This window comes from Eubalaena glacialis, chromosome 1 (genome assembly GCF_028564815.1).
Source record: "Eubalaena glacialis isolate mEubGla1 chromosome 1, mEubGla1.1.hap2.+ XY, whole genome shotgun sequence".
Taxonomy (NCBI): domain Eukaryota; kingdom Metazoa; phylum Chordata; class Mammalia; order Artiodactyla; family Balaenidae; genus Eubalaena; species Eubalaena glacialis.
In genome coordinates this window covers 179,830,357-179,857,348 of record NC_083716.1, presented here as the reverse complement: position 1 = coordinate 179,857,348, position 26,992 = coordinate 179,830,357, and the positions used below count along the sequence as shown (strand labels likewise).

Here is a 26,992-nt window from a genome sequence, read left to right as displayed (position 1 = left end):
GGCATCTTAAAAAACACAGGAAAAAAAATGTTCCCCAATGTGATTTCTGCTCCCACACTGCTAAAGAAAACAACTGTTAACAGAGATAATTTAAAACCTGTTTACACGGTATTTATAAAAATGTTTAAATATGACTTATTTAAAATTATAGATTGTTTTAATGATTTTAATATTAGAGTTTTTCAAACTGAAAGAATAATATGGGCAACATGTAAAAGTTCCAGAGTTTTCAGGCAAATATGTCTCGTCCCCACCTAAACCCCTAAGGAGACTTGCATGTCCTTCCAGACATATCAGTCTGTTTCAGTTAAAAATATTATCTAAAATTAAATATAATAATATGCATCTATTTTTTAAGTGGGAGCTTTTCATGCTTATCGCTCTGCATGTTACTTTTTCTCGTTCACTAATATTTCAGAGGTCTTCTCATATCTATACACACAAACCTAGTTGTTTTTCACAGCTGGTGGTGTTGCATGTGTCAACATAACATCATTTATTTAACCAGCCCTTAATCAGTAGACATTGATCATTTTTTTTAGGCTTTCTGCTCTGACAAGCATCCTTGCATATACATCCATGCACATGTATGCGTCCTAAATACATACATCTATTTATCCATAGGATAAACTCCCAGGCAGAATTTCTGAGTCAAAGAACACATGCATTTTTAATTCTGAGTAATCTTGCCAAAAAAAGATTACACCAACATACACCTAACACCTGGGGTGCTCACTGCCAGGATTTCTACACACATGTGAATCTTAGCAATCCAGGCGAATCCTGAATTTACGGGTCCCCATCTTACAAACATCTGCCTTTCCTATCCTCCCTCGGAATCTCCCACCCCCAGCCTTAAGCCTCTGTCCAGCTGCTGCCAGTACTGACTATAACTTTTCTACCCGCACAATATCTCTATAAGCAAAACCTTGAATCCTTTATCCTTTCCCCTCTCTGCTCTGCCTAACCCAACCTCACAAGCACACAAGAAGCTGAGTCCCACAACTTTAGCCCTTCTCACCATGTAAAAACATCATCTTTCTCCCTTACATGTTCTTCCCTACTTCCCACAGCCAAGGGGTCACCAAGGGCCTATGGCTTAACCCCTGCCCCAGAGGCAGGGAAGTACAAGTGTATGGTGGCTGGGGAGACAGCGCACCTCTCTGCTCTGTCGCCCTCCAGCACGGACTCAGAGCAGGTTCTATGGTTCCACTACCACAGGGATTCAGTCACCCTGACTTTAGTGGGTTTGTGGTCAACCCAGCCATTCTGGAGAATAGTGTTTCGACAAGAAAATGAATCCAAATTCCAAACAGCTACTTTGAACTTCTGGAATCCATCTATCAGTAGGCCACAGAGGTTTTGAGTACCCTCCTGGGGAAGCCAGGAGCCAATTAAAGGGCAAATGCTGCCTACATTTTGTTTCTTCATTTCCCTTTATCTTAACTGTTTACCTTTCTATTATTATTTTACATTTAGACAGCTACTAATTTCTAAGATCCTAACTACAAGCATACTTCGGAGATACTACAGGTTTGGTTCCAGACCATGGCAACAAAGCAAGGATTGCAATAAAGGAGTCACTTGAATTTTTTGGTTTCCAAGTGCATATAAAAGTTATGTTTACACTATACTGTAGTCTATTAAGTTGCAATGGCATGATGTCTTAAAAAAACAATGTACATGCCTTAATTAAAAAATACTTTATTAGCAGAGCAGCTCCCTCGCTGCAATCTATTGAAAGTCACCCCTCGACACAAGGGTGTGTAGAAAAAGAAAGAAAAAGAGAAAAAAAAACCCAAAAAACTTTATTGCTAAAAAAAAAAATGCTAACCAGCATCTGGGTCTTCAGGAAGTCGTAGCAATAATATCAAAGATCAACCATAATGAAAATAATAATAATAATAATGAAAAAGTTTAAAATGTTCCAAGAATTACCAAAATGTGACACAGAGACATGAAGTGAACAAATGATATTAGAAAAATGGCACCTCACCACAAACCTTCAATTTGTTAAAAAAAAAACAAACAAGAACACAGCATCTGTGAAGCGCAATAAAGCAAAGTACGATAAAACGAAGTACGCCTGTAGATATGTTCTTAAAGTTTTGAGAGCATATTTAAAAGGCAAAAATTCACAAATATTTTAAAACCAGTTGCTACAGATGCTAGAGTGTTTTACATATAATAGTATTAAGGCTTTAGTGTGGCATAAATTTCAAAAGGAAATATTTTAACACACACTTCTGCCCAAATCCTATTTTTATTTCTCTTTTTAAACACACAACATACACACACAATTTTGAGTGCACATTATATATGAATCATAAAAAATGTCTTAACACATAAAGCAAATCTTATAGCTCAGCTGTCTCATGTTTAATTAGCATTTATTTATTAAGTACCCTGAAGTACTAGTATAATTTAGTGGGGAGAAATGCCCAGGGACAGAAGTTGGGAAGATTTAGGTACCACACCCTGTTCTCACAGGATCCAGCCTTAAAAGCTCAAGCAAGTCCTGGGCCTCCATTTTCCTTGTTTGTAAAATAAGGGAGTTATCTTATTTTCTTATTATCTTATTATCAAAGGCTTTTGAAATTTACTTTCATACTATCTATGAGGAATGAAGGAACACATTTACAGGGTTCATAGTCAACCTATGAGGACAGGAAAGTACGGATATTAAAATATCAATTACATACAGAGGCAAATATTTAATTGGCTAAAGTCAGGTTATCTGCTGGGAAAGACATCGTAACCAAATTTTGTTACAGGAATTCAAGTCTTCTTGACACCTGAGGTCTATACCTTAAACTAGAACTAAAAGTTCAAATTGCTTTTTGATGGAAACTTGCTAAAATACTTGAATGTTATGCTATACTCTTCCACCTTTTAAAAATGTTGACTATTTTAAGGTTAATACCTAACACTTATATGTACAGAGAGAAACAGGCATATAAAGGTAGTAACACACATTCATTCAGTTAACTAATTTTTTTTTTTTTTACTTCTTCCTTTGGCCTAATATCCCAGATAAATTTTTCTCCACTTATTTTCACATCTCCTACTTTTGCCATCTGTAACGTCTCTTGTGGTTCTTAGTTTTCATATAAAATGGCTTTCATAGATCTTGCCATTTAACTAGAAAACTATTTTTCTATAGTATTCTATACTACATTATATAAATGTACAGTATATTCTAGTTTTTTTAAATAGTATTCTCTTCAGAAGTGTCCTGGTGTTGTTTTCTTATCCCCAGCGGTCTTGCTTAGGATTCTATTTAGACATAGAGGCCACATCTACACTTGGCACCCTTCTGGAAGAACAAAGGGCAATGATGGCACCAAGTGTACATATGGCACAGATTTTTTTCTTTTAGGGTTTCATTGTACATCACTGCCCATTTCTTTAAAGAGATTCTTTAGATAAAAATGACTATAAAGCCAAATAGTTTAAAAAAACGAACCCAAATGGTTCACTCTCACCAATGAGCAAAGAAATGCAAATTCAATCAAAAGATGAGATCACATATCACATTGGCAAAAATTAAATAGATTCATCCTGTTCAATGTTGGTAAGGGTGTGAGAAAATGGGCCCTCTAGTAGGTTGTTATCGTGAGCATAAATTGCTACAACTTTTCTGTGGGTATATGTATTAATACAAAAATGTGCTAACCTTTATCCCAGCAATTCTATTTCTAGGACTTTTTCTTTAAAAAAATCCATTACACAGAGATACATACAATATACTTTATAGCATACTGTTTATAATAGCTAAAAGTCAAAGACTGTCTAAAAATTCCATCAACTGAGGATTCATTAAATGCGTATTATGGAATAATATTAAGTTGTTAGAAAGAGTAAGATTTATGTATCTGCATTAACAAGGAGAGATAACTGAAGAGATTAATTTTTAAAAACCAGAATAGAGAACAGCAGTTATAGTATGGGCTTTTGATGATACCCTAGAACTGGAGAGAGACTCAAAACTATTAAAAGCTGTTTCGTGGAAGAAGAGAATATTGGGGAACTTGCACTTAACTGCAATTCTGTATTAACCTTTTTTTTTTTTTTAAAGAATGTGCTACTTTTTAAATAATAAAAAAAATTTTTTTAACAATTTTTCCTGGTGATTTCCAGCAGTGATGGAATTGCTGGGATAAGGGGACTCAGACACAGCTGATGGGCACACTGTTGCAGCCTTTCTGGAGGTCATTTTGGTGAACCTGAATCACAAGTCCTAAAACACACATGGCCCTTCAACTTAGCAACTCACTTTTAGGAATTTATCATAAGGAAATAATCCAGGACACAAAGAAAATTAAGGATGTTTACCACAGCTTTGTGCATCATAATAGAAGCAAACAACCAAACCTGGAAAGCAACATAAATGTCCAATGACAGTATGGCAGTAAACTATGATCCGGCCATGGGATATCTCAGACAACCATTAACTTCATTTCAGAAAAGTACTCAATGACAGGGAGATAGCCCACTATGCATTATAAACTCACTCATGGAAAAAGGCCACTATACGTTACAAACCAACAAAAGCAGGTTACAAAACAATATGTACATTATGATCTCAATTTTGTTAAACATATGTGTATATTCACAGAAAATTAAAAACTAGAAGGATATAAACCAAAATTTTGGAGTTTCATAATGGATGGTGAAATATAGGACATTTATTTCCTTCTTTATATTCTTTATACTGTCAAATTTTCTGTTTCAGTTTTTATGAAAATAAAGGTTTTTGAAATATATTCAAAAGTAAAAATTTTCCACCAATTCTGACCTTTTTATAAAAACTAGTTCAAAATTACAGCAAGACTTTACAAAATAGGTTTTTATTACATCATTACACTACTCTGAAGAGAAAAAGAATATTAACAATTCATACAAGCCTTTGCCTTTGAAGTATAGTCGTTACAAATTTCAATTCAAAAGGTAAAAAAATTCTAGTGTAAGCGGATTACCAAACATGCTTTAGGTCAGAGATTACACACCTGAAAATAGTTACTGAATCTGAGAGGGAACCAACAGCAACATCGGGGTAGGAATTTCTATCAAGGTCCATGTTTCCGGCAATTGAATATCCAAAAAAAGGTGATTTACCCTCGAGAATCTGAAAGGAACAGGGCATCAGAATGGACACTGGGCCACCAAAATGAGCCTCTTATCCATGCTTTGAAAAAGGCACATAAGTCTCTTTTGAACTGAAGATTAAGAGGTTACTTATAAATTACATTAAATCAAAACTAAATCATAAATAAGCACACATATGATCTAACACTTCATACATTTTATTTCATAAAAGTTATCTGATTTATGTTGTACCTCAAAAGACAAAAGAGACAATTTTTGATGAGCTTGTGTACTATATTAAGTCGATCAGTGTATTTCAAACCAAACCTCTCTACCTGCCCTCCAAATGTCTTGTTTTTCTCGAAAGCAATTTTTAGTTTTTGGTATCTGAATTCTATGCAATTACAATCATCTCTAATGTTCGTCCAGTTTCATCTCTATTTAGTATGCTACTAAAAGGAATATATCACATTTCCATCTATTTATGCTGTCAGGGTAGAATAGTCTTTTCCTTTGGCTTACTTTGATTCCTAATTCACCAAAGAAATTTTACAATTTAAAACAACCAGGTCATTGCATTTATATCTATTTACAAGCTATCTTCTAATAATACATTTTTTATAAAAACAAAATTCATACTATTGTAGACTTGTAAATAAAACATGATTAGTGTGAAAATTCACATAAACCTAAACATTCCATTAGAAAGCAAACTGTTGAGACCTTTATTGTAGAAATCCAGGTTATCTGGTTACCTGTGTTGGTTTGGTATTAATTCCGTTTGCAGATCCGTGATAGATAAAAACCTTCCCCATACCATCGTAAGGTGCTCCAACTGCAATATCTGTTGACAACACCACATTTTAACAAACACTAAATTTTAAAAGCATTCCAATACAGTGTTTTAAAATAAGATGCCATGAGCACTCACTATTTTAGACAATCAAATAATCTATAAATCATGACCAATTCACAATCTATTGTCTACCTGGGTAGCCATCTTGATTAATATCGCCAATATTTTTGACCGCAATGCCAAACATAGAATCTTTGGTTCCATTAAGACGAATTGGCTTGACATTATTCCATCTGCCTTGCTGGTTAATGTAGACATACGCTGCACCTCCAACTTCTCCACTTCTATCAAAATACTGTGGGGCTCCAATAACTATATCTTGCCACCTGAAAACATAATGAGGGGAAGAACTGTGAACCATCGGCTAAAATACCAGCGAGCTTAGGGAGAATCCCACATGCCCAGGTATTAAGGACACAAAGAGATATGATAAAAGGACCTCAAATCTGGAATTTACAGATAATCAATTAAAGTATTTTTTAAAAACCAAGGTAGCCTCTAATAAACACCCAAAGAAAAACATCAAGGGTAAGAACTTGAAGCCAGTTCCCAAGTTACATCTATAGTGCGGAGAGACTCCCAGTAAAGATTCCACTCCCCTCCACCTTCAACTCTCTACGAGACCCAAACTGGCACCACCAGCCATAGAGACCTTTGTATTGACTTTGTCACCAATCCCTACTTTCAACAGGACATTCTGGATGCTCCAACAGCCCCTTAAGAAACCACAGAACAGAACCTCGTAGGTGTCACTTTTTTTTTTTTTTTTTTTTTTTTTTAGTTAAAGTTTAATTCTCACGGACCCATGATCCCAGGACATAGTAAAACTGAAAACTGAAAATGTAATCCTACTCGCTGGGGAGGGTAATGGATGTCTACTGCCAAAATATAAGTGAGGAAGAGTGATGGAATGGTAAAAATCTGGCAGCAGAAGTATTTTTTCCATCAACTAACCTGAAAGGATATTTCTTCTCAAGACCTACAGAAGCCAGAGCAGCAATGAATTCTTTGCAAATATAAAATAACCTAAGAGGCTCTTACCCATCTTTGTTAAGGTCCACCACTGCCACGTCATAGCCAAATGAAGAAGCCAGCCCTTCCCCATCAAATATGTGCTCCGGGAGAAGGTGCGCAGACTTCACGTCTCTTTTAAGCAAAACCACAGCTCCACTGTGATTGGCTCTAGGAGCACCAGATACAAAAGTGATCTCATCTTTGGAAACAATACCCTTCCCTGAGTCCAAAGAAAACCCTAGAAAAACAAAACAGTACATATCAACTCTGTTTTTCAGGAGGTATATAACACTGGTTACTCCCACCACTCTCCTTCTGACCCTCCCCACCAGCTATCACATCTACGATAAGAAAGAGTTACAGAGCCAAGAGATTGGACACAAGTACAAAGTAGTAGGCTACTGCACTGCTTTCTATGGGAATGTATTAAGACTTTTAAAGTAAAGCACCTATGCTATTTGGCATCTGTGTAACTTGAATCATGAAGCATTCATGCATCTTAAGAATCAGTTCGAACCCCATTTTAATACTGAAACTGCTGTAAAAGGAGATCAAGCTAGATACTAAATTATCATGGGAAAGTTACATACTATATACTGAGATACAACCTGACATACTGTAATTGAGTGCATGTTATAGGGTTTTGCTATAATGTAGTAGTTAGTAACTTCTGTATTCAATCTCCTTGGTTGTCAGGCAAGAATAAGAATGCTAGCAACATTAATATACCACAGACAGCGTTTCACTATTTGGGGTCAACTCAGTTCTCAGACACAAACATGCAAACAAAACCATGACTGATGAGCTAGAGTGTTTGAGAACCTGGTGTAAACAATAGAGGTGAGCAAGTTGTCATCTGTATCAATTACATACTTGTTCAGAGGGCAGAAAAACGGTAGAACACCTACCTCACCATAAAGCATCAGGTAGGATGTCAGATTACCAATATTGAGGTTAAATAGCAAGCAAACACAAACGCCCATACGAAAATCATTCAAATTAAGCCAATCTTCCTATGTAAAGGCGAGGCAGATGCAGAATACTATAAGCTCACCCTTTTTATTGGGTTTTATTTACAAAAAGCTTCACCACTACTGTTGCAGTTCTCAAATTGTGAAGTGAGTCAAAAAATAGGATGAGCTACAAGTTTAGAAGAGGGCGATACAATTGAATCCAGCTCTGGAAGCCATCTGTCTGCAGCGCCTCAACCACGGCATGCTTTTTATGTGTGTTTCACTTGAAATGACATAGAAAATAAAAAGATTTATGCTCTGTATGGATAAAAAAAAATTCTTAAATGACCACGACCAAGACAATTTATTTGTCATCTCAGAGGTCACAAACCTAGGTAGCTATTCATCATCACATCAGGGGATGTGTCGGGCTGCTCCCTGGGAGGCTGTGTTTTATAAACAAACTGATCGGGATCTGTATAGGAAATGCTGGTCAAAAACAGCAGGCCTGTACACATGCATGGGACAGAAGAGATTGAAGAAAAAGCAATTATGCTCGGTAAGAGGCATGCCAGCTACTGCCGTGCTCGCTGGATGATGAGGCCACCACTGCATCTGGCAAGCCACCCTCTCTGCCAGCTTCCAAACCTCATGCAGATCATTTTATTCCTAAAACCTACTGATTTTTTTGAAATGACAGATGCACAGACAGCATGGACAACCAAAATGTAACAGTACAAACTTGACACTTTTTCCCCCCAGGCAACCGATTTTGAGGAAATCCATTCCAAAAGTGGCAAATGCGTTCAATAAAGAATGTTTAATATTTTCAAATGTTCCAATAGAAACTAAGTTTATAAAATTCATGGGCATCTATCTTACAGACCAAAGTGTTGGTTTCTTGACCAGAGCCATTAAATTGAAATACCATAAACTAATTCCTAAATAACCCATTTGAAGAGAGGTTGTCTGTTAAAATTTATTCAAATAAAATATTGGTTTGTTGATAATATTTACCTTGGAAAGGATTTTACCCTGAAAAAGCCTGTTTAATAATTGAGACTGCAAACCACTAGGCCTTGTGTTCCCTTCCTGTCCTGCAAAGCCACTAACAACATTCACACACCCAGCTGCTTCCCACCCTGCCCCAGTCATTTTCATAAGAATTTCTTCCCTTGGCTAGGGGATTATTAATTGTGTGACCCTGGACTAGGAAATTAATGTCCCTAAGGCACAAGTTTTTTTTTTGCCCATCAGCAACAGAGGGACAATAATACTTATTTTATATTGTTGGGAAGATCAAATAAGACTTATAAAGTAGTAAGTATAGTGTGTGATTTATAGCACATGGTAGGTGCTTAACAAGTGATAAGTATAACTTTTCCCCCTTCTATGCCTTCACACCAAGTTTTTAATTTGGGGGTGGGGAAGTTTCTGAAGAGTTTTTTTTTTTTTTTAATTAACAGTATTGTTCATACATATCTAAATAATTACAACAATTTTTGAAGAATACATTTACTAATACCTTGTTTAGAATTATTTTTAGATCTACACCTATTTTTTCTCTTTTTTTAACCTTCCATTGTTCTAGTAATATCTCTAGCATATGGGTACGTCTCTATTTTTTAAAAAGAATAGGTTACTGTTTAGGTTTAGGAGATTTTTTTACATTTTTTCCAAGAATTGCACAGTAATTATTCTTTATGTCAACTCATACCAAGAATTAAAGCTTTTAAAAGCCTTTGTGTAATTACCATAATGCACATGAATAATTTAGGACACCCATTAGTAATGCAAACAAGCCTTAGGAGTTAAGGAATTGGCACTTAGACACAATCCGGGTGTCCTCAAGAGCTGCCTTAGCAGTCCTGCTTAGGCTCAGCTGTAAAGCCCCCGTGCCACCCGCCAGGGGCTTTGTGACAAGAGGGCCCCAATCCAGGAGCAAGGCCAACCCGTGGAGAACAGCAATCACAGAGGACGGACCTGGAGGTCTTGACCTGCCACTTAAGAGTAACTTCATAAATGCAGCTCTTAAAGAGTCTCTCTCCAAAAGGAGGCACTGAAGGGAGAGGGAAGGCAGCTCAGCCTCCTGCTAACATCCATGCATGAACAGCCTGCCTCAGGTTACAGAGGCCGACACTAGCTCAGGAAACAGACCTCCACACGGGAGGACAGAAGATTTTAGGAGATAGTAGTAGGTTTCCTCCTGCTTTGAGCAAGCTCAAAGTCAGACGGGAAGGATCCCAAGCATCAGTCAGGTTACCTTGGGATCACCAAGGCTTAAATTCCAGTAAATGCAGCCACAGTCCCCTGGCTCCAACCTGGCCTCTTCTCAGCCTAGCAGTCCAGGGTCCTGTGACAGCGGTGTCACACAGAGGCATCTGAAGAGGCAGGCATGCTGTCTACTCTCGTTCCTACCTAAATAACTGTTAGCAGGAACAGGAACTAGACTTTCATCATGGTCAGTCTCTCCACCAACTTCATAAGGCCCATCTTCAAAGATGTTCATGTCAAAAAAAGTGTTATTCTTTTGCTCTACGCGAACAATCCCTAAAAGAATGAAATGGTTAAAAAAAATGAAGATGAAACAAAATAAAATAGATGGTTCCTAATAAACATTCCTCGTGTTATCATTAAGCACAGAAAGAAAAGTTTGGAGGAAGAAAATGAGAAGAAAGATGACTTTTGAGGTTATTAAAGTCAAAAAATCATGTTCGTGTAGATTTTTACATCAAACAAATTTGTTCTAGTAATAAAAAAAAAATGTCCATGCATTTTCATGAATTATCTTTATAATGCCATGAAACTAGATGGAAAATGGAATGTTTACTTAGTTAACTAAACCTACAGAAAACTTTTAAATTATATGAACCTGATATATTTTACATTTTCTATAATCCTAAATCAATTTATCTTTTTACTATACTGTGAAAGTAAGATTAGTATTTTGATCTTTTCTTCCAATCACTTTAACCAAAGATTTAAAAGCTTTAAAAATTTTTCACAGCTAATAATTGAAAAGAGAAGATCTCACATAGCCCACTATATGATTTTTTTAAAAACAGTAACATTTTAAGTCAGAATTTATAAAGCAGATAAAACATGTTTCCCATAAATTAAACCATACATAATTGATGGGTGTTTTTATTGTTTTGTTTTACTATGTATGGCCTCTCTTCTTGCTAAAACAATTTCTAAATTCATGTGTTATTTCAATTAGGTCAAGATAACCTGACAAATGCTGTTATGTGGAAGATTTGGTTGGGGCCGGGGAGGCCAAAGGAAATTACTCCCAAAGGTTGCTATCAAGCAAGGTGTTCTCAAGGATCATTTCTAATAGGAATGAAAACTTGGAAATTTCTGAATGGAATAAGGGAAAATTTTCCTAAGTTTTTCCTGACTAGTGAAAATGTTATAGCACAGGATTTGTTTTAATAAATTTCTCAAAAAAAAGTCTTATTTCCAAATCAGATGCATTTCTCTTCACTACGGATTACAGTCAGGTTAATTGTCCTTTATAACACAGTGGTTTTTCTACACCTGCTTAATTTCTTCAGAGAAGTTGAACTTTTACTACAGGAGCACTGACCATGTTCATCTAGGCAAAAAATACAAGCCATTCTTCTCCCTCCCTCCCGGTGTCTCCTTTTACCTATATCACGAAATTATTTAAACAATACCATTAAACAATCTTTCCAGCAGTTATCCAAAATCATCTCAAAATTCCCTAATTTGACATCTACGCTTCTAACTATACTGCTTTATTAGCAAAACACAGCCTTTTAAGATAATACATAATGAAAAAATGTCTGTATTAATACAATGTTATTTGTCCGTGACACCACTCAATTATTTTCAGTTTTCAGATCCCTACCTTAAAATTAAAACTTTCAGCTTCATGAAACAGGCAAATACAAAACAGCAAAAACTAATGTTAATTATATTCTTACAGAAGAACATTAATTACTTATATTAACGTAAACTGCTGGAGAGGGAAAAAAATCTTAAAACATACATTTTGAACATTATTTGTTTTTAAAAATCAGAATTTAGATATTTTGCTATCCTACCCTACTTCTACAACATAAAAGTGCCTTATAACACATTTTGTTTTCATTTAAAATGTACTAAATCATGGTGCATATAATAGCAATTATGTAATAATTCTAATCTCTATTTCTATAAATACACACGTCATACCTTTCCAGTTGTAAGTGCCTGGGGCTCCAAACGCAATGTAATGAAAGTCTTTAGTAAAAGTAGCTGCTACACCTTGCTGGCAAGAACCAAATTTTTCATGACCTCTTAATCGGCCATCACAAAAACTCCAGTCTCCTCCATCCATATCATCTTCAATCCTGAGATTCTGACTTAGGACGTAACACCTTCCAAAAATGTCTCGGGATTCCTGTTTTGTATTAACATGCTGCCTTTTTTCGTATCGATGAGCACATGTCTGCAAACAGATGGAATAAAGTAGCCCATACAGGTCGGCAAACCTTACGTTTTTCATTACAAATTGATGAAATTGTCAATAATCAAGAGGCTAATTCTAAGTGGGATGTTAAATGTGGCCTCCTCCTGAGATTGGATCTGAAAACCAGCAAATCTTCCTCCCCAAAGTTGCAAGAAGGAGACCATTATCTAGCACAGGACTTCTGTCTTGCCCTCAGCCTGAGAATAATGCTCCAATCCAAATACTGAATGCCAATCTGTAATCCACAGGCAAATTTATTTATAAATTTACCTGTCACATAAACGGTGGGAAACACCTTATTTCATCTTCTCAGTTTAATTGGTTTTTAGTGGCTATATAAACCTTCACATCAGTATGTTTGTGAAAATAAGTACTCATATTCCGGAGGAGACAAATCATGGACATATTTTCACAGGGATCGGGCTAAAACTGCTAAAACAAAGACATTTTCCTTTTACCTATACTGTTGCCTTATAATCAATCCTAACTAACTTATCCTCTAAACTCTGAGATTAAGTTTATTTTAAAAGGCAGAGACAATTACACTGCTGGGAGAGATGAAATAATCTCTAATTTTACAGGGTATTCATGGCTACCCTCCATATAACAGGCTGAAAACACTTCACAATGTCCAAGTCAATTTCCCATAATACATCCCCTTAGATATAAAAATTCAGTGTTTGGTAAAATTCTCACTTTTCTCAAAATTCTACATAAATTTGTTACAGCAACCAGATTTTGAAAGAGACAGAAAGATCATCATAATCCAGCCTGGTACCTCCAAGGCCACCTTGCACAATCCATCTAACAAACCCTTTTTTCTTCGTTACCACTTCTATTTGAAGAAGCTCAGAATATATAATAAAAGAGTTTAAAATTATCTGATCCTTACTTTCCATGATCATTCCCATATTTTTTTAATAACTAATCTATAATAGCTACATAGTTCCTGAGACAAAAAGCATGCCTAGTTTTGTTTGTTTGTTTTTAACATCTTTATTGGAGTATAACTGCTTTGCAATGTTGTGTTAGTTTCTGCTGTATAACAAAGTGAAGCATGTCTAGTTTTGCTTTGCTTCTTGTTTTAAGACCACCTAGAGTTTTAGGGACATTGGTAAAGGTTTTTACATAAGTTCTTTGAATCTGAAAGTTCTAAAGAAAAGCAGATTGTAGAGCTGTTTCAAAGTAGATCAGGAATCACAGGAAAAATAATGCTTTCGTTTCTTCTTGACATCAATTCCTGCTTTAAAGCAGTCAGTTTTCTAGAATGTACACTCTATGCAGGCAGAAGCTCTGCCTGTTTTGTTCAACACTGTAAGCCCAGCAGTGGCACACAACAGGCACTCAGACATTGTGGAATGGACACACTTCTCTACACTTACCACAACTTTGCCCCCTGGACCTTGGCTCTGGACGGTGACCCCCATCCACTGATCTTCCTTGCTTTCCAATGAAGGGTCAGCTGTGGAGAAAGCAGCACAGGTTACACACACACAGTTAGGACTTCAAAGCCATTGCAACAGGAAATGAACCAATAAATGAACAAAAATATAAGAAACAGCTTCTAAATTGCCTTGACTCCAAGTCTAACCACTTAGTAAATTTAGTTACTCAATCCAGAAAAATTACTTCTCATTGTAAGAAAACGGGTGAGTGATTATTGGTATGAATGTTTCATAAAATTCTTTATATAAAATACATACCTCTACCTGGTAGCCCTTCACTTTCTCCGACAACCAGGGTCCCGAGTACAGAAACTACCATCCAAACTAACAAAAAGTGGCTACTTCTCTACATACTCCCAAATTTGTTACATAATAGCATGAACTTTTCTTTACTGCAGATGGGAAGACAAGGCCTCAGACTCACTTTATATCTTCCTATCAATGCAGAAAAAGAAAGTGATATATTTATTTTTACCTCCTTCCTCCAAAAAGGAGAGAGAAAGGGAAACCACAAATCTCACCATGTTCTCATTTCAGTATCAATCTGAGCCTACTGTTTGACCCTACATCCAAATTTTTGCCTTCCTCAATGAGAAGGCAGGCATGATTTCCAATCCTGAATCATTACAAAACTCTGAAACCTACCAACTTTAGGTAGACAGAAGGAAAAAATGCCAAAATGTTAAGTAAAGAGCAATTATGCCTACATTATCAGTGGGTCTGGGTTTTTTCCTTACATTTCAAAGTCATTTACAAGTTTCCCACAATTAACATGTATTATTTTCTAATCAGTAAAAAAAAAACCCAAAAAACAAATGCTGTTGCTAAAAAGATGAAAAAGCAAGAGAAGAACATAAACATGAATCTGCAAATATGCTTAGACCAAGAATGTCAAACTAGGTTTGGTTGCAGCTTCTCAGGACACTAATTGCTCTGCCTACCACACAGAGTCTGTGCAAAACAAGCCTCTAACTGAGATAGCAGGACAAAATTTATCCATGTTGCCCAGCTTTCATTTTAGAGAGATCTGATGTTTAAACAGTCTTTCTCCCAAATATTTTAACAGCAAATGAGAACTTTTGGCTGCTGAGTACAAAATACACATTCAATTTTCTTCGCGGCTGTGAATACAGTTTTTCTCCCGTAGAACCTCAACACATCACTAGGTGGCGACATCGATACACCATATCAGTTTAGAAAGCAGAGTTGGTGGGGGGGGAGCAACTACGCTGCAGCCCAGTGACTTAAAACGTACATGTTCTCAGGGCAAGCAAGAAACAGACGAGGCTGATGCAATTAAGAGAGGCCCTCTCTCCAAGAATAAATGCTTGTCCCCCCCTTTCCTTCCGCCTGGAAAGGGCAAGTGGGATACAAGGCAAGTTGGTCAAGGGAACCCTGAGCGAGTGCAGAAGAACTCACCGTCGTTATCAAATTCAATCCGTGGGCACGGCCCCCGGGAGGTGATGTCGCAGCTGTACAAGCCTCCTGTTCTGTTGGCCTTCTGCATTGGAAGGGCCACTGCCCGTGGGGCCCCCACGAGCAACCTGTTGACAAAACAGAGAATATGCAGATTTGAGTTGAATACGCATTTAACGTTTCAGTCAGAACCAGGAGATATCGGGGTTATTCTTTATCAAGGAGTCCCTTAATTCTCTGCCAGTTTAGGTGGTGAGGGAGAACAAAAGCAGAGCCCTGTGACACACACACACACACACACACACACAACGATGCAAGTCAAGCACAAGAAGAAGAGTTGTTGAAACAAGGTGAAGGATACGCGCGTCTCTCATAGTATCAGCAGCTCTCTGCGGAGCACGATTCTGGTGTTTTAGAAGCCACGCTTTGCACAGAGCTTGCCCCCTACACCTAAGCCAAGGACATTATAAGGAACCCAGACACAACAAACACTCCCACACTGGAGAAGAAAAATGGTCACAGTAAACTTAACAAGTGATGATACGTCCATTTCCAACATTGTGCCTTCCTGGGGGTGGCTTTCAAAGGTAATTTTGAATGTCCCCCAGATTTTCAGTTTTTATACTGTTATTAATTAAACCGGGAGGCCATTAGACTGAGGTGGCTCTAACGCTGTGGCAGCCTACGGAAGCAAACCAAAATCTCGGCCTGTAAACGCCTCAAGGTTACAAAACCAAACCCTAAGGGCAACCCATCAGAAACAGCCACCGGGGCTGTAAGCTATAGCCCATCAAATCATTTCCTTGCTTTGCTTCCTTCCTTTCTCTGCGTCTTTCCCTGCTCCTGCCGGTGGAGCACTGCTAACCACTTAAGGCTTGACGCTGCCAGGTTCGCATTGATTTCTGCTCAAACTCGTCAAGTTTTTAATATGCCTCAGTTTACCTTTTAACAACACAGATTTGGAACCAAACCTTTGCCCAAGATACAACTCGACTGAATTACTCTTTTGCAGCCTCTTTCTGCATCAATTCTTACTTCCCGGTATTTGGTCATCTCGACAAGCTCCTCCTTTATCATCCAATTAATCCCCACCAAGGAGTCAGGGATACCACTTATGTACTAGGCATCATAATATTCCCTCTCCCCTCCCACCTCCCACCTCCAGTAAGAGGGGCTCCTAAGCCAAACCCACAATCCTTAAAATCTGTTTCCCAGCCAGAGGGATCTTTAGAGACCCACTACCTTTCTGCTGTGTTCCTTTTACTTAATGCCCTTTACTCACCATCAGTTTTACAATCTTTGGGGTCTGGCTGACTGGCAACGAGGAGAAGGAACAAAGAGAAAGAACATACACCTGACTGGACAAGGAAACAGAGCTGAAAGAGAAACCAGGCTGGAGTTGGGGAAAAGGGCTGGGAACACGAATGTGAACCAACAACCAACTTCCAAAGCAGAAAAGCCACTCCTGGCCTTCAAGAAACTCACAAATCTCAGATGCCAAAAACAAAAGAACAAACAAACAAATAAACAACCCGCCCCCACACAACAGTCCTTACCACTTTTGTCTTTGCTGTGATCCCAATAAAGGATTTAACTTTTTTTTTTTTTTTTAAACCAACGCAATGCAGTGGGTACAATGGAAGGAAAATGCGCTCAGAAAACAGAGACGGGAGCCAGACTCTGCCCAGGGAGAGCCAGTGAGGCGGGTCTTACAGAACAATGGCTGGCTCGTGTGGGAACATGCATACCTAGCACCATCCTTCCTCCCAGACCCTTGGGTGGCAGCACCGTCAGCCTCCACCTCCAATCCGTCCAACATTTAAGGGATGAAATAGCACACACCAAGGTACGGAACTGCAACAGACTCGTCAGGACCAAGGTGGGGTCCTCGGTGCCTGGAACTTCTGGGCAGAGGCAAGGCCAACGGCTGTCCCACACCTGTTCCGCTAATGTCATTCTTGATCCCAGGAGCTCTGACAAAGAGCTGAGAAGTGAACTAGCCTATGCTGTGAGTGAACAAGCTCAATTATCCAGCAGGTGTGGAGATGGAACCCTGTCTAGGTACTTCGAGGGATAAGCAAAGTGCTGGGGTCAGAAGCACAAAATCACAGGATGTGGGCATTGGAAGCACCAGAAAATGCATCCAGCCCTCTAACTTCACAGATGAGGAAACAGAGGCTTTGGGGAGGAGGTAAGTACCCTGGCCCTAAGACTTCACAGCTAGTTGGGAGCCAGGAAAAAAAACTACTCTGGAGCAATGTTTTCTCCATTCCTCTAAATTGCTTCCTAGGAAAATAAAACCCAGGATGTTAAGGTGTTTATAATTTAAATGAAAGGGCAAAACCTACACAAATGAAACATTGAAACAAGAACTGTTCCATTTACTGACTAAGACTAATTCAGAAAGGGTGAGGGAAGGCGGAGGCAAAGCATTACTGCAGCTGGGTGGGGTGAAGGTCTCGAGATTTCCTGTAAAGGTAACGACTCCAACAGGGAAGGCTATAAAGAGCAGAGCAGGCCAGGAGTTCCAAGGTTGTTACAGTATCTTCTCTGACCACTTCCCTCTCCTCATACCCGCCCAAGGAGCCTGGCAAGCTACCATAGGCAGGTACTGGGCTTGTTATTTCCCGTTGACTGTCCTCGCTCATTTGTTCACTTACTCATTCCACAAACATTCAAGAGCCTCCTAGGATGAGTAAGAATTGCCCCCCTCCCTGCCAAACCCTGGCCCTGTGGGAGCCAGATCCGTAATCTGGTCTTTAAACCACAGGGAGATAGAAGCAATGGGAGGACGGGGCAGAGTGCTACGCCCGGTCCAGAGGGCGCTAAACCTGCCCTGGAGCGAGTGTCACGTAGAGATGACAGGAGCTGGAGGTGGCCTAGTGAGGGGCACAGCATGTGCAAAGGCTGAGAGGGAAGGAGCCGGAGGTAATGGAGGAGTAGGAGTGGGCGATGCAACAAGACGGGATTGGGGATGGGCAGCGGGGTCCGCGGAGCTCCGCGTTCCAGTGCAAAAGGCCACAGCTGCGCACCTGCGCAGCGCCTCAGAGCCCCTGGCTTCCACCGACCGTTTGTCCCCAGCAGGGGACAGGTGCTTCCGGGTTTCCTGTTGTTGAAAAAGCTGCGGAGATTGTTCCATTTACATGGACAGTCCTTCAGAGCAAGCCTCTCCCTCCAGCCCCTTTTCCCCTGGCTGCGTGGGAGGGCTTCTCCCTCTTCGGTACCTGCAGATTCCACTGCTTCCCAGGCCCTCAAAGGGCGGGCCTCTACCACGCAGGAGCCCTTTCACTCCAGTTGGCTGGCTAGTTATAGGGCTGTAGCGACAAAATTTCCCGGATGCTACGAATGCCAAGCTCTTGCAGAAGTTCCCCCGCATTCTTTGTGGTGGCTACTGCATCTGAAAGCTGACCACAGAGAAGGATGGAAGCAGCTGGAAGATTTGGGCGGGGGGGGGGGGTAGGAGGTGGGAGGGGACAACTCATAGGAAAAGGGAACTTGACAAAATAAGAGAAATGTACCTCTGGAGAATAATGTTAGCTGTCACACTGCCTTGTGTTCCCAGCACTATCCTTCCTCCCAGGTCCCTGGACAGTTGGCACAGTGAGCCCCGCTTCAGAATCTGTCCCAGCTCAGAAGGAGGAGGCAGGGTGCTCTGGGGCCTCAGGCCACAGGCAGCCAGAGGGGGAAGAGCAGACACCCATCAGTGGGGGGGTGCCCCTGCTCTAGCCGCACCCCGTTCCCTGGGACCACACTTACAGGAAGACAATGATGGGGAGGGCAGGTAGAGCTAAGTCAGATAAAATCAGTCATAGAAAAGGTAAGGAAGCACCTTGATGGAAGAACACGGTACCCCCAACCAAAGTCAACAACTGGCAGGTGTCTTAATCCTCAAGGTAAAGTCACCGTCTCTTGTTCAGGAAATAAGCAAACTCTGATTTCTGCTTAGAACCAGCCTTAATCACAGGAGGTCACAGCCCATTAGCTGAGGCTATGTCTGGCAAGGACAAAGAATTGAAAATAGAGCTGTATCCAGTCAATGACACCATCCCCGGTGCAACCCATCTCCTTCCTCATTAAGTCCTTTAGGACCTGGGCACTGGCCTAAGCCATTCGGAACCCAGCCAGCTCCTGGGATAGCACAGCGAGTGCAGCTCTAGGAGGGACAGTCTGCATCTGGGGGGAAGACTCAGGCCACACCAAAATCCAGTTTCTGCTCAAATCGCACTTTTTTCCCTTTGAGGCTGGGTTTAGTGTGAGCACCAGGCACTCTGGGCACTGCAGGGGTGGATGCCCACAGCAACTCCTAGGGCCCGGGCAGCAGCTGCCAGGCTGTTCATTTTCGTTTAAGAAGCAGCGGCAGCAGCTGCTTTTTCCTGACCCGCCCAGTACCACTGGAGGAGTTCAGAACCACAGTAACAACTCACGTTCAGAGTGACAGGGACCAAGGAACATGAAGTTATGGCTCTTGAAGGGAAGTGGTGGAAATGAACAGAACAGGGTCTTAGAAACCTATTCCCATATCAGGTCAAAAGAAAAACTGTAACCAAGGAAGGGCAAGCATCTGGATTTGAACTAAGATTGTTTTAGACACCAAAAGGAACAGGAAAAATTACTTCCCAAATTGCTTTCCACAGGGCCATTGGACAATCACCTCCACTGTTTCAAGCTGTACTGACATAAAAACTGCCTTGGGATTCCAACACATTGGAAACTTACCTTTAAAATACAAAACTCAAAATGTGTAAAACCACATCATCTTTAAAGATGAGAAATGAAACTTGAAATAGTAAAATACAATGTAAAAGGCAAATTGCACAAGTGTGGCAGTGACTGAGGATATGATATAAATTCAGGTCTTTGGAGTCTAGATCAAAATTCTTGGCACAAAGATGCAGGACCCTTATCATGCTATTAACCACAAGGTTATTTCACACTTCAAGCAAGCCATACTCCTATTTCCTATAGTCAAGTTCTCCCCCAAGCAGAGCCAGTATACTTTTGCATAACTACATCAACCAAAAGTTCTAAACACTGGGGTACTTCTAAAACTCTACAGACAATAGCAGCTTTGCTTCATTGTTTTTGGCAATAATTCATTTCCTCAAGGATTAAAGATTCTGCCTCTAGCTATGCAACTTTGTCCTAGGAAATGTGAAATATTGCTTCATTAGAACAAGGACACTATTATTGCTTAATTTAAAACACAGCCTTCTTAGTTTGTCCAAATTAAACCTTAATTAGAAAATGGCATTAATAATTCAACTGTGTCACCCCTACATTTAACCCATCTTTGAGCTCAGTCTTTAACAGTAATAAATACGGATGGCAAGAAATCAAAAACAACTTACAGTGGAAAGCCACAGATTCTACACTCATCCCAAGTCCCACGCTCTGGGCAGAACTCCTTTTAAATTCTGGATTTACTTCTCTAGAATGCTAGATATTGATATTATGCTAATACATTTATTTCTTGACTTACCAGCTTTAGGCAATTAACTGTTAACACCACAATATGAAAAGGGGAGAGCTTAAACTACTTGCTACTTTCCCTCCTATGTTTAATAACTATATTACTTTAGTTCTGCTATTTGCTACGCTTTAAGTTTTAAGTAATATATTTTAATTTCTATTTTCTCTTCATCAATTTCTGACAAAATCTCTCCATTCCCCAGCTGGGGAGATGATGCTATCAGCACTCTGTCTCCCCAACTTTCCTCTTGGTTGCCTCCAAGTCCTACCATCCATTGGCTATACTTTTACACTATTATCAGAGCTATTACCATTTACAATTTGTCTTGTAACCACATTTTGGTCACCTGTTCTTTTATACAACCAGGTAAACATTATTCAGTGCTGAACCAAACAGCACTGAAATTATCCTCTATCTGGGACCAGTATCAGAAGCTCTTGCCCTCCAAGGATACTGTTCCTAGCATCAAGGTCAAACAGACTTGCTTTCCTTCCATTCTATCAATTGTTTGGTGTACTTCACATTTGGACCATGACTTTTGCTTTTCTTGGCGTTTCTCATTACCATTTTTTCTCCCTTACGTTGTTTGCTTTTATTCCAGCCTCAATTGTTTCTAAACTCCCAATCATACCTAGTATGAAATCAGGATCTCTTCTTTGCTCAGATGTCCTCCTCAGAGCCCTTGGACCTCCTGGTACCACACAGACTGACTGTTCTTCTAGGTCTGCTGTACAGAGTCAGGGTCATCTGGGTCTGCTGTACGTGGTCATCCTAGCACTTCCCTTTACTGCCCCCTCCTGGATTGGTCTCCTTTGACCTAGGATCTCATGTTTTCCTCTTATTTGGTTTTCTTAAACGTCATCCTAAAGAACAGTACATGATAGGTAAACTGAGTCCCTGCATATACAAAAATGGCATTCTGCTCTCACTCTTGACTGATAGTTTGGGTGTAGGATCTAGGTTGGAAAACACTTTCTTCAGAACTGCTCTAACTTATTCTAGTATCCAGTGCTGCCAATGAAACTTCTGACGTTAAGTCCTATTTTCGTTTCTTTAAAGGCGACTTTTAGGCTCTGCACGTTAACCCAGGCGTTCTGAACAGCACGACAGTACCTGTGCGTGAGCCTTTTCTCACTCACTGTGCACTGCGTGGCCTCTTTCAATCTAGAGACTTAGGACATCAACTTCCAGGAAACTCTTATGGTGCATCGGTCATTTTACTCATTCCATTTTCTGTTCTTTCTGGAATCTCTGTTAGCTAGTCAAGTGTGGGACCTCCTGGATTAATCTTCTCACTTTTTTCCTTCCCTCTCTATGGTTCTGAGACTTGACTTAATTTTCTAGTATTTCTAATGAAATTTAAGTTTCAGCAATTATATTTGTAATCTCCAAAAGCTCTTTGTTTGGACTGTGCCTTTCACATAACAATGCACCCTATTCTTAATTTGTGGATTAACATATTCTCAAATTCTCATATTCTAAGCATTTTACCTATAAGTTTTTTTGGTTTTGTTTTTCCTTTGTTCTCCTTCTGTTCCTGGATTTTCTTTCTTCCAATTTTTCTTCTGGTTTACTTCAGCCATTCCCTTTCATGCTGCTAGCTCTCATCATATGCCTGATAATCCTTGGTTCTCTTGTTTTGCTGTTGCCTAAAAAGGTCCATTTTTGGCTCGGTCTCACCCCGATCAGGAATTCTGAAAGGGAGTCCTGGGTGGGGCCTGCTGACAGAGTCACTTTAGGCTGAGTGAGTAGGGAGCTGCTGTCAAGACTGAAAACCAGTCTTCAAATGCTACAGGAGGAAGGCTTAATTCTTGGGCTGCCAGCATTCACACTAGAAGCCCCAGCTTTCCCTAGCTGTTTTTTAAATACTATAACTGCCTTGCTTACCTCTACAAGAATCCATTCTTGAGTTGTAATCATTTAAGCTTTGTAAAACATGCACCTGTCAACATCCCCACCCCTTTCCCCCCCAAAAAGAAAGTACTATGGTTTTTTTTTTGTTTTTGCCAGAGTGTTAAATTCCAGCGTCCTATACTCTGTACAGAGAGATGGGGAATGAAGGTATCATCTGGCATCTGTGGTCCATCATATAGGCCTTTACTTCCAGATCCATGCCTGATTCCCAGAGCCTGCCTCACCTGACGATTCTCAGGGTGGGCACAAGGCAGACCACCTGCCCACTTTTTCCCAGTCCCTGCATGATATACTCCTGAGTGTGGCTCCCTCCCTTGTTAAGGCCATAAGCCAGATCCCATCTGCTTTCTGCCTTTTAGTAATAATCTCTCAGCCATCACAGAGCCCTAAAGAGCCTGCAGGGAAACCTGTATATCTAGTCAGCTATCTGGAACCATAAGTCAAAATCCAATCATTTCTTGAGGGAATCAGATTTTCACCCCAGCCTGGATTCCTTGCAGTTTGAAGGTGAATGTCCTTTTCCCAGCTGTTACCACAACATCTCTATCATTACAATCACCCCTCATATACCAGGGATTCCTCATAAGACTTCGCGCATGGGGGAAAAAAAATCCAAAAAAGGTTTTTTTGGCCAATTTGTATATGTAAGCCTTTATGAATGTAGATGAACAAGTCCACTGACATTTGATTATTTATGCAAACATTTTGAATAACATCTTATTAAAAATTTATCTAATAGTTTTATGCTTATTTCACAAAGCAATTGTATTCAAACTCCATATGCTGCTTTGACATTACTTTCTGAAAAGCAATGTCTAACCCAGTTTTCCAGGGCATTTCTAGGACATTTTAAAGTTTATAACCACACCTAAGACTTGCAATTATCGTGTCAAATCCTGAGGATTTATTACTAAATGTGAGCTAAATTTCTTTGCTTCCTTTTTGAAATCATTTTAAAGTATTTTAAAACAAATTTAACCTCTATCAGCACCCACAGTTATAACTGATTGAGGTCCCTTTAGGCTAATGTGTTTATAGCGAACAAAACTTTGTTGCTCAAGTAAAGTAATCATGAGGGCAGCTCTCCGAGGAGAATGACTTTATAAGGGCTCAAATATAAGGTGGGATAATTTGGGGATAAAAAATAGATCTTGCCTTATATTTAAAGGTGTGTGGAAAACAGCTCTAAAGCCTCCAAGTTGGAAAGTTCTCTGTGCTGTGAACAGGAATCTTAAGAAAGGCCCCTGGGTCACGCCTTCTCCTCCTCTGGAAGGTCTAGGCCCTTCCACACAAAGGCCACGTTGTACTGAGTCATTTTTGGTCAGAGTGTCCACAAAGTGGTTACAGCTTCCAACACTTCGCTGGGCTGACCATAGGTCCAGGTTTCCCCAGGACACTCCTGATTCACACCTATTGTCCCGGGCCCCCTTTCATTCTCAAAAATGTCCCAGTTTGGTAGATAAACTATACAGTCATCCCAGCCTCAGGTATAAAGCTAGCAATGTAACCTGACTGAGGCAACAACTTGGATTTAATAATGCTATCCTTGACAGTCCAACTGTGTGCTTGGATATGGCATGGTTTCCCAGGTACCGGGGAGTTATTTGGGCCCGGGAGGGCCTGCAGTCAATTTCCACATGACCAGGCTCGCCGAGGGCAGCTTGTCTGGTCATCGAAGCTCCACTGGCCCTCTGAGAGCCCCTCTCCACCGCAGCCACGCTGACTCTCCAGGTGTCCACCGGCAGAACCACTGTCCCTCCTCTGGCTGGAGGGGGAGGTGCCTGCTTTCCAAGGACCAGCGGTCAACAGGGAGTGTCCACACCCCACCTACCACCCCCAGCCACCATCAGCAAACCTGGTAACCTGCCAGATTGCTAAGGAGTTTTGTCCTTTCCTCCCCTTCCTTCTTTACCTGGTGAAGAGAAGAACATGCATTACAGCTTGCTTGTGCTTTAACCTAAACCCCGCATCTCTGCCTCTGAGTCAAATGGCTTCAGAGGAAGGGCCTGCTTCTCTCTCCTTTGGAACCAGAAAATCGGTCAATCATCAGACTAACTCCCACGTTAGACTTTCCAAACAAAGTACATACATTATTAAAGTTATAAAACTGAATAAGACTATTCTTATTTTGATGACTGGTTATTTGAAGATCTAAAAATATACGAGGGAACTCTGCACTCAAGAACTGATATCCAGGGGCTTCCCTGGTGGCGCAGTGGTTAAGAATCCACCTGCCAATGCAGGGGACATGGGTTCGAGCCCTGGGCCGGGAAGATCCCACATGCCGCGGAGCAACTAAGCCTGTGCGCCACAACTACTGAGCCTGCGCTCTAGAGCCCGTGAGCCACAACTACTGAAACCCGCGCGCCTAGAGCCCGTGCTCTGCAACAAAAGAAGCCACCGCAATGAGAAGCCTGCGCACCCAACGAAGAGTAGCCCCCGCTCGCTGCAACTAGAGAAAGCCTGTGCGCAGCAACGAAGACCCAATGCAGCCAAAAAATAAATAAATTTATTTTTAAAAAAATGATATCCAGCAGCAGTGAGCTGTGCATTAACAAATATTATTGTATTTAATGTGTGCTGTTAGTCCTGAAGAATCATTTCCAAACAACCCAAAAACTAAGTATAGATATGTTGGATAAAACTCTAGTTTTCCTATAAGTAGTCAAGATAGGAAACAGACTTGTCTTTTTCAGGGAAAAGTCATTGCTATTCACAACCACGTAGCAGTGCCCGGGTGCCTGACTGAGTGTCTGGACATGAACTCGCTGCCCTCGCCAGCCCTCTGCATAGGTCAGGGCTATGAGGCATCTAGAATGTAGCTCCACGAAGGCACACATCTTGCTGTTTTTAACCCACGAACCTATCCCAAGCTCCTGCAGCTGGTGCCAGCACATGGCGATGCCCAAGTATTCACTGAAGAATGACCACAGCCCAACCACCTCGAGGTAGGATGTGTAAGAGCCATTCTCCACTGCCCTGAACAGCAAAGAAAGTATCAGAGGTCATTACTACCAAGTGACTTGGTGGCAACAGCCATCTACGCAATGAGACCTTGAGTTGGGCAGGTGTATTAGTTTTCTGTGGCTGCTATAACAAGCTACCACCAACTCAGTGGCTTGAAACACAGATTGCTTATCTTACAGTTTCCGTGGTTCAGGAGTCTAGAATGGGTCTCACTAGACTAAAAACCCAAGGTGTCGGCAGCTCCTTTCTGAAGGTTAGAGGAGAGTGCTTCCTTGTCCCTGCCAGCTTCTAAAGCTGCCTGCATTCCTTGAGGCGCAGCCCCTTCTTCCATCTGAAACATCAGCAGCAAAGCATGTTCAGATCTCTCTTTTGCCTCCCTCTTCCACATGTATAAGGATCCCTGTGACCACACGGGGCCCACCCGGATAATCCAGGACAATCTCGCTAATCTTAAAGTCAGCTGATGAGCAACCTTAATCCATCTGCAACTTTAATTCCCCTTTGCCGCTTAACCTAATACATTCACAGGTTTGGGGGGTTAGGACATAGACTCTTTGTAAGCATTATTCTGCCTATTACAGCAGGAAATCTAAACGGTCTCTTTCTTATCGAATTGTACGCAGACACCAAGAACTTGAATTCGGAATGATAACCTAAAATACTTTTGCCGAAGCTAAGTATATGTCAAGAGCACATTCTGCGTTGACCTTCTCCCTCACTCTTGACCCTTTAGACTGGGCTGCTTTCAAACCCCTCGACTTCCATGCTCTCTCCTGGCTCAGAACCTCTGCACACGCTCTTTTCACCCCCGGAATCCTCCTACTCTCCCTCCTCCGGCCTCTGCTTAAAACCCTTCATGTACCTTCCAAGCTAGGCCAGGCCCCACCTCTTATAAGTCCTCATCTACCTTCCCTTCCTAGCACGACCACGGTCAGTAATCATGACATGTGCGAGGAACTGCGTACTGGCCACCTCCCTCAGCATAAGGTCAGCTCCATGGGGGCAGGGCCATGTCTGTTCTGTTCACTGCTGTGTCCCTCAGTGTCCAGCTCAGGGCGAGCACTGAACTCAACAGGTATTTTTAACGAACCAAATTCATCATAGTAATTTACACAGCTAAAAGGTGAAGTTCACTTTTAATGATTTCAACACAGCAGATTTAAACTAAACTGAGAAACCTTCCACTATTTCTACAAGTGGCCCTGTAAAGACAGAGGAAAACGGGGGACAGCACTGCCTGCTGCCCCCCATCCCTTGGCCTATTTCCAACAAGTCAGACATTCCTTGACGGCTCCAGTTGGTCTTCAAAATATGTCGGTATTCTGTTTTGTACAGTGATTTCTAAACTGTACGTAAAAGCTAGATTATAATGCATAATGTAGCATTGTTTCA

At 40.6% G+C, this 26,992-nt stretch overlaps 1 protein-coding gene across 2 annotated transcripts in view; it reads right to left on the bottom strand.

Moving 5' to 3' along the window:
• ITGA6 (integrin subunit alpha 6) overlaps nucleotides 1-26,992 on the bottom strand; it is a 77,536-nt gene that overhangs the window by 24,345 nt on the left and 26,199 nt on the right. For both annotated transcript variants that reach the window (XM_061184926.1, XM_061184934.1), the window contains exons 2-9: nucleotides 15,253-15,377; nucleotides 13,771-13,850; nucleotides 12,112-12,367; nucleotides 10,330-10,461; nucleotides 6,986-7,196; nucleotides 6,077-6,270; nucleotides 5,844-5,932; nucleotides 5,010-5,128 (exon numbers count right to left, since the gene is read on the bottom strand). In XM_061184926.1, the coding sequence (XP_061040909.1) occupies nucleotides 5,010-5,128; nucleotides 5,844-5,932; nucleotides 6,077-6,270; nucleotides 6,986-7,196; nucleotides 10,330-10,461; nucleotides 12,112-12,367; nucleotides 13,771-13,850; nucleotides 15,253-15,377 (1,206 nt within the window). The remainder of the gene's footprint in view (nucleotides 1-5,009; nucleotides 5,129-5,843; nucleotides 5,933-6,076; nucleotides 6,271-6,985; nucleotides 7,197-10,329; nucleotides 10,462-12,111; nucleotides 12,368-13,770; nucleotides 13,851-15,252; nucleotides 15,378-26,992) is intronic.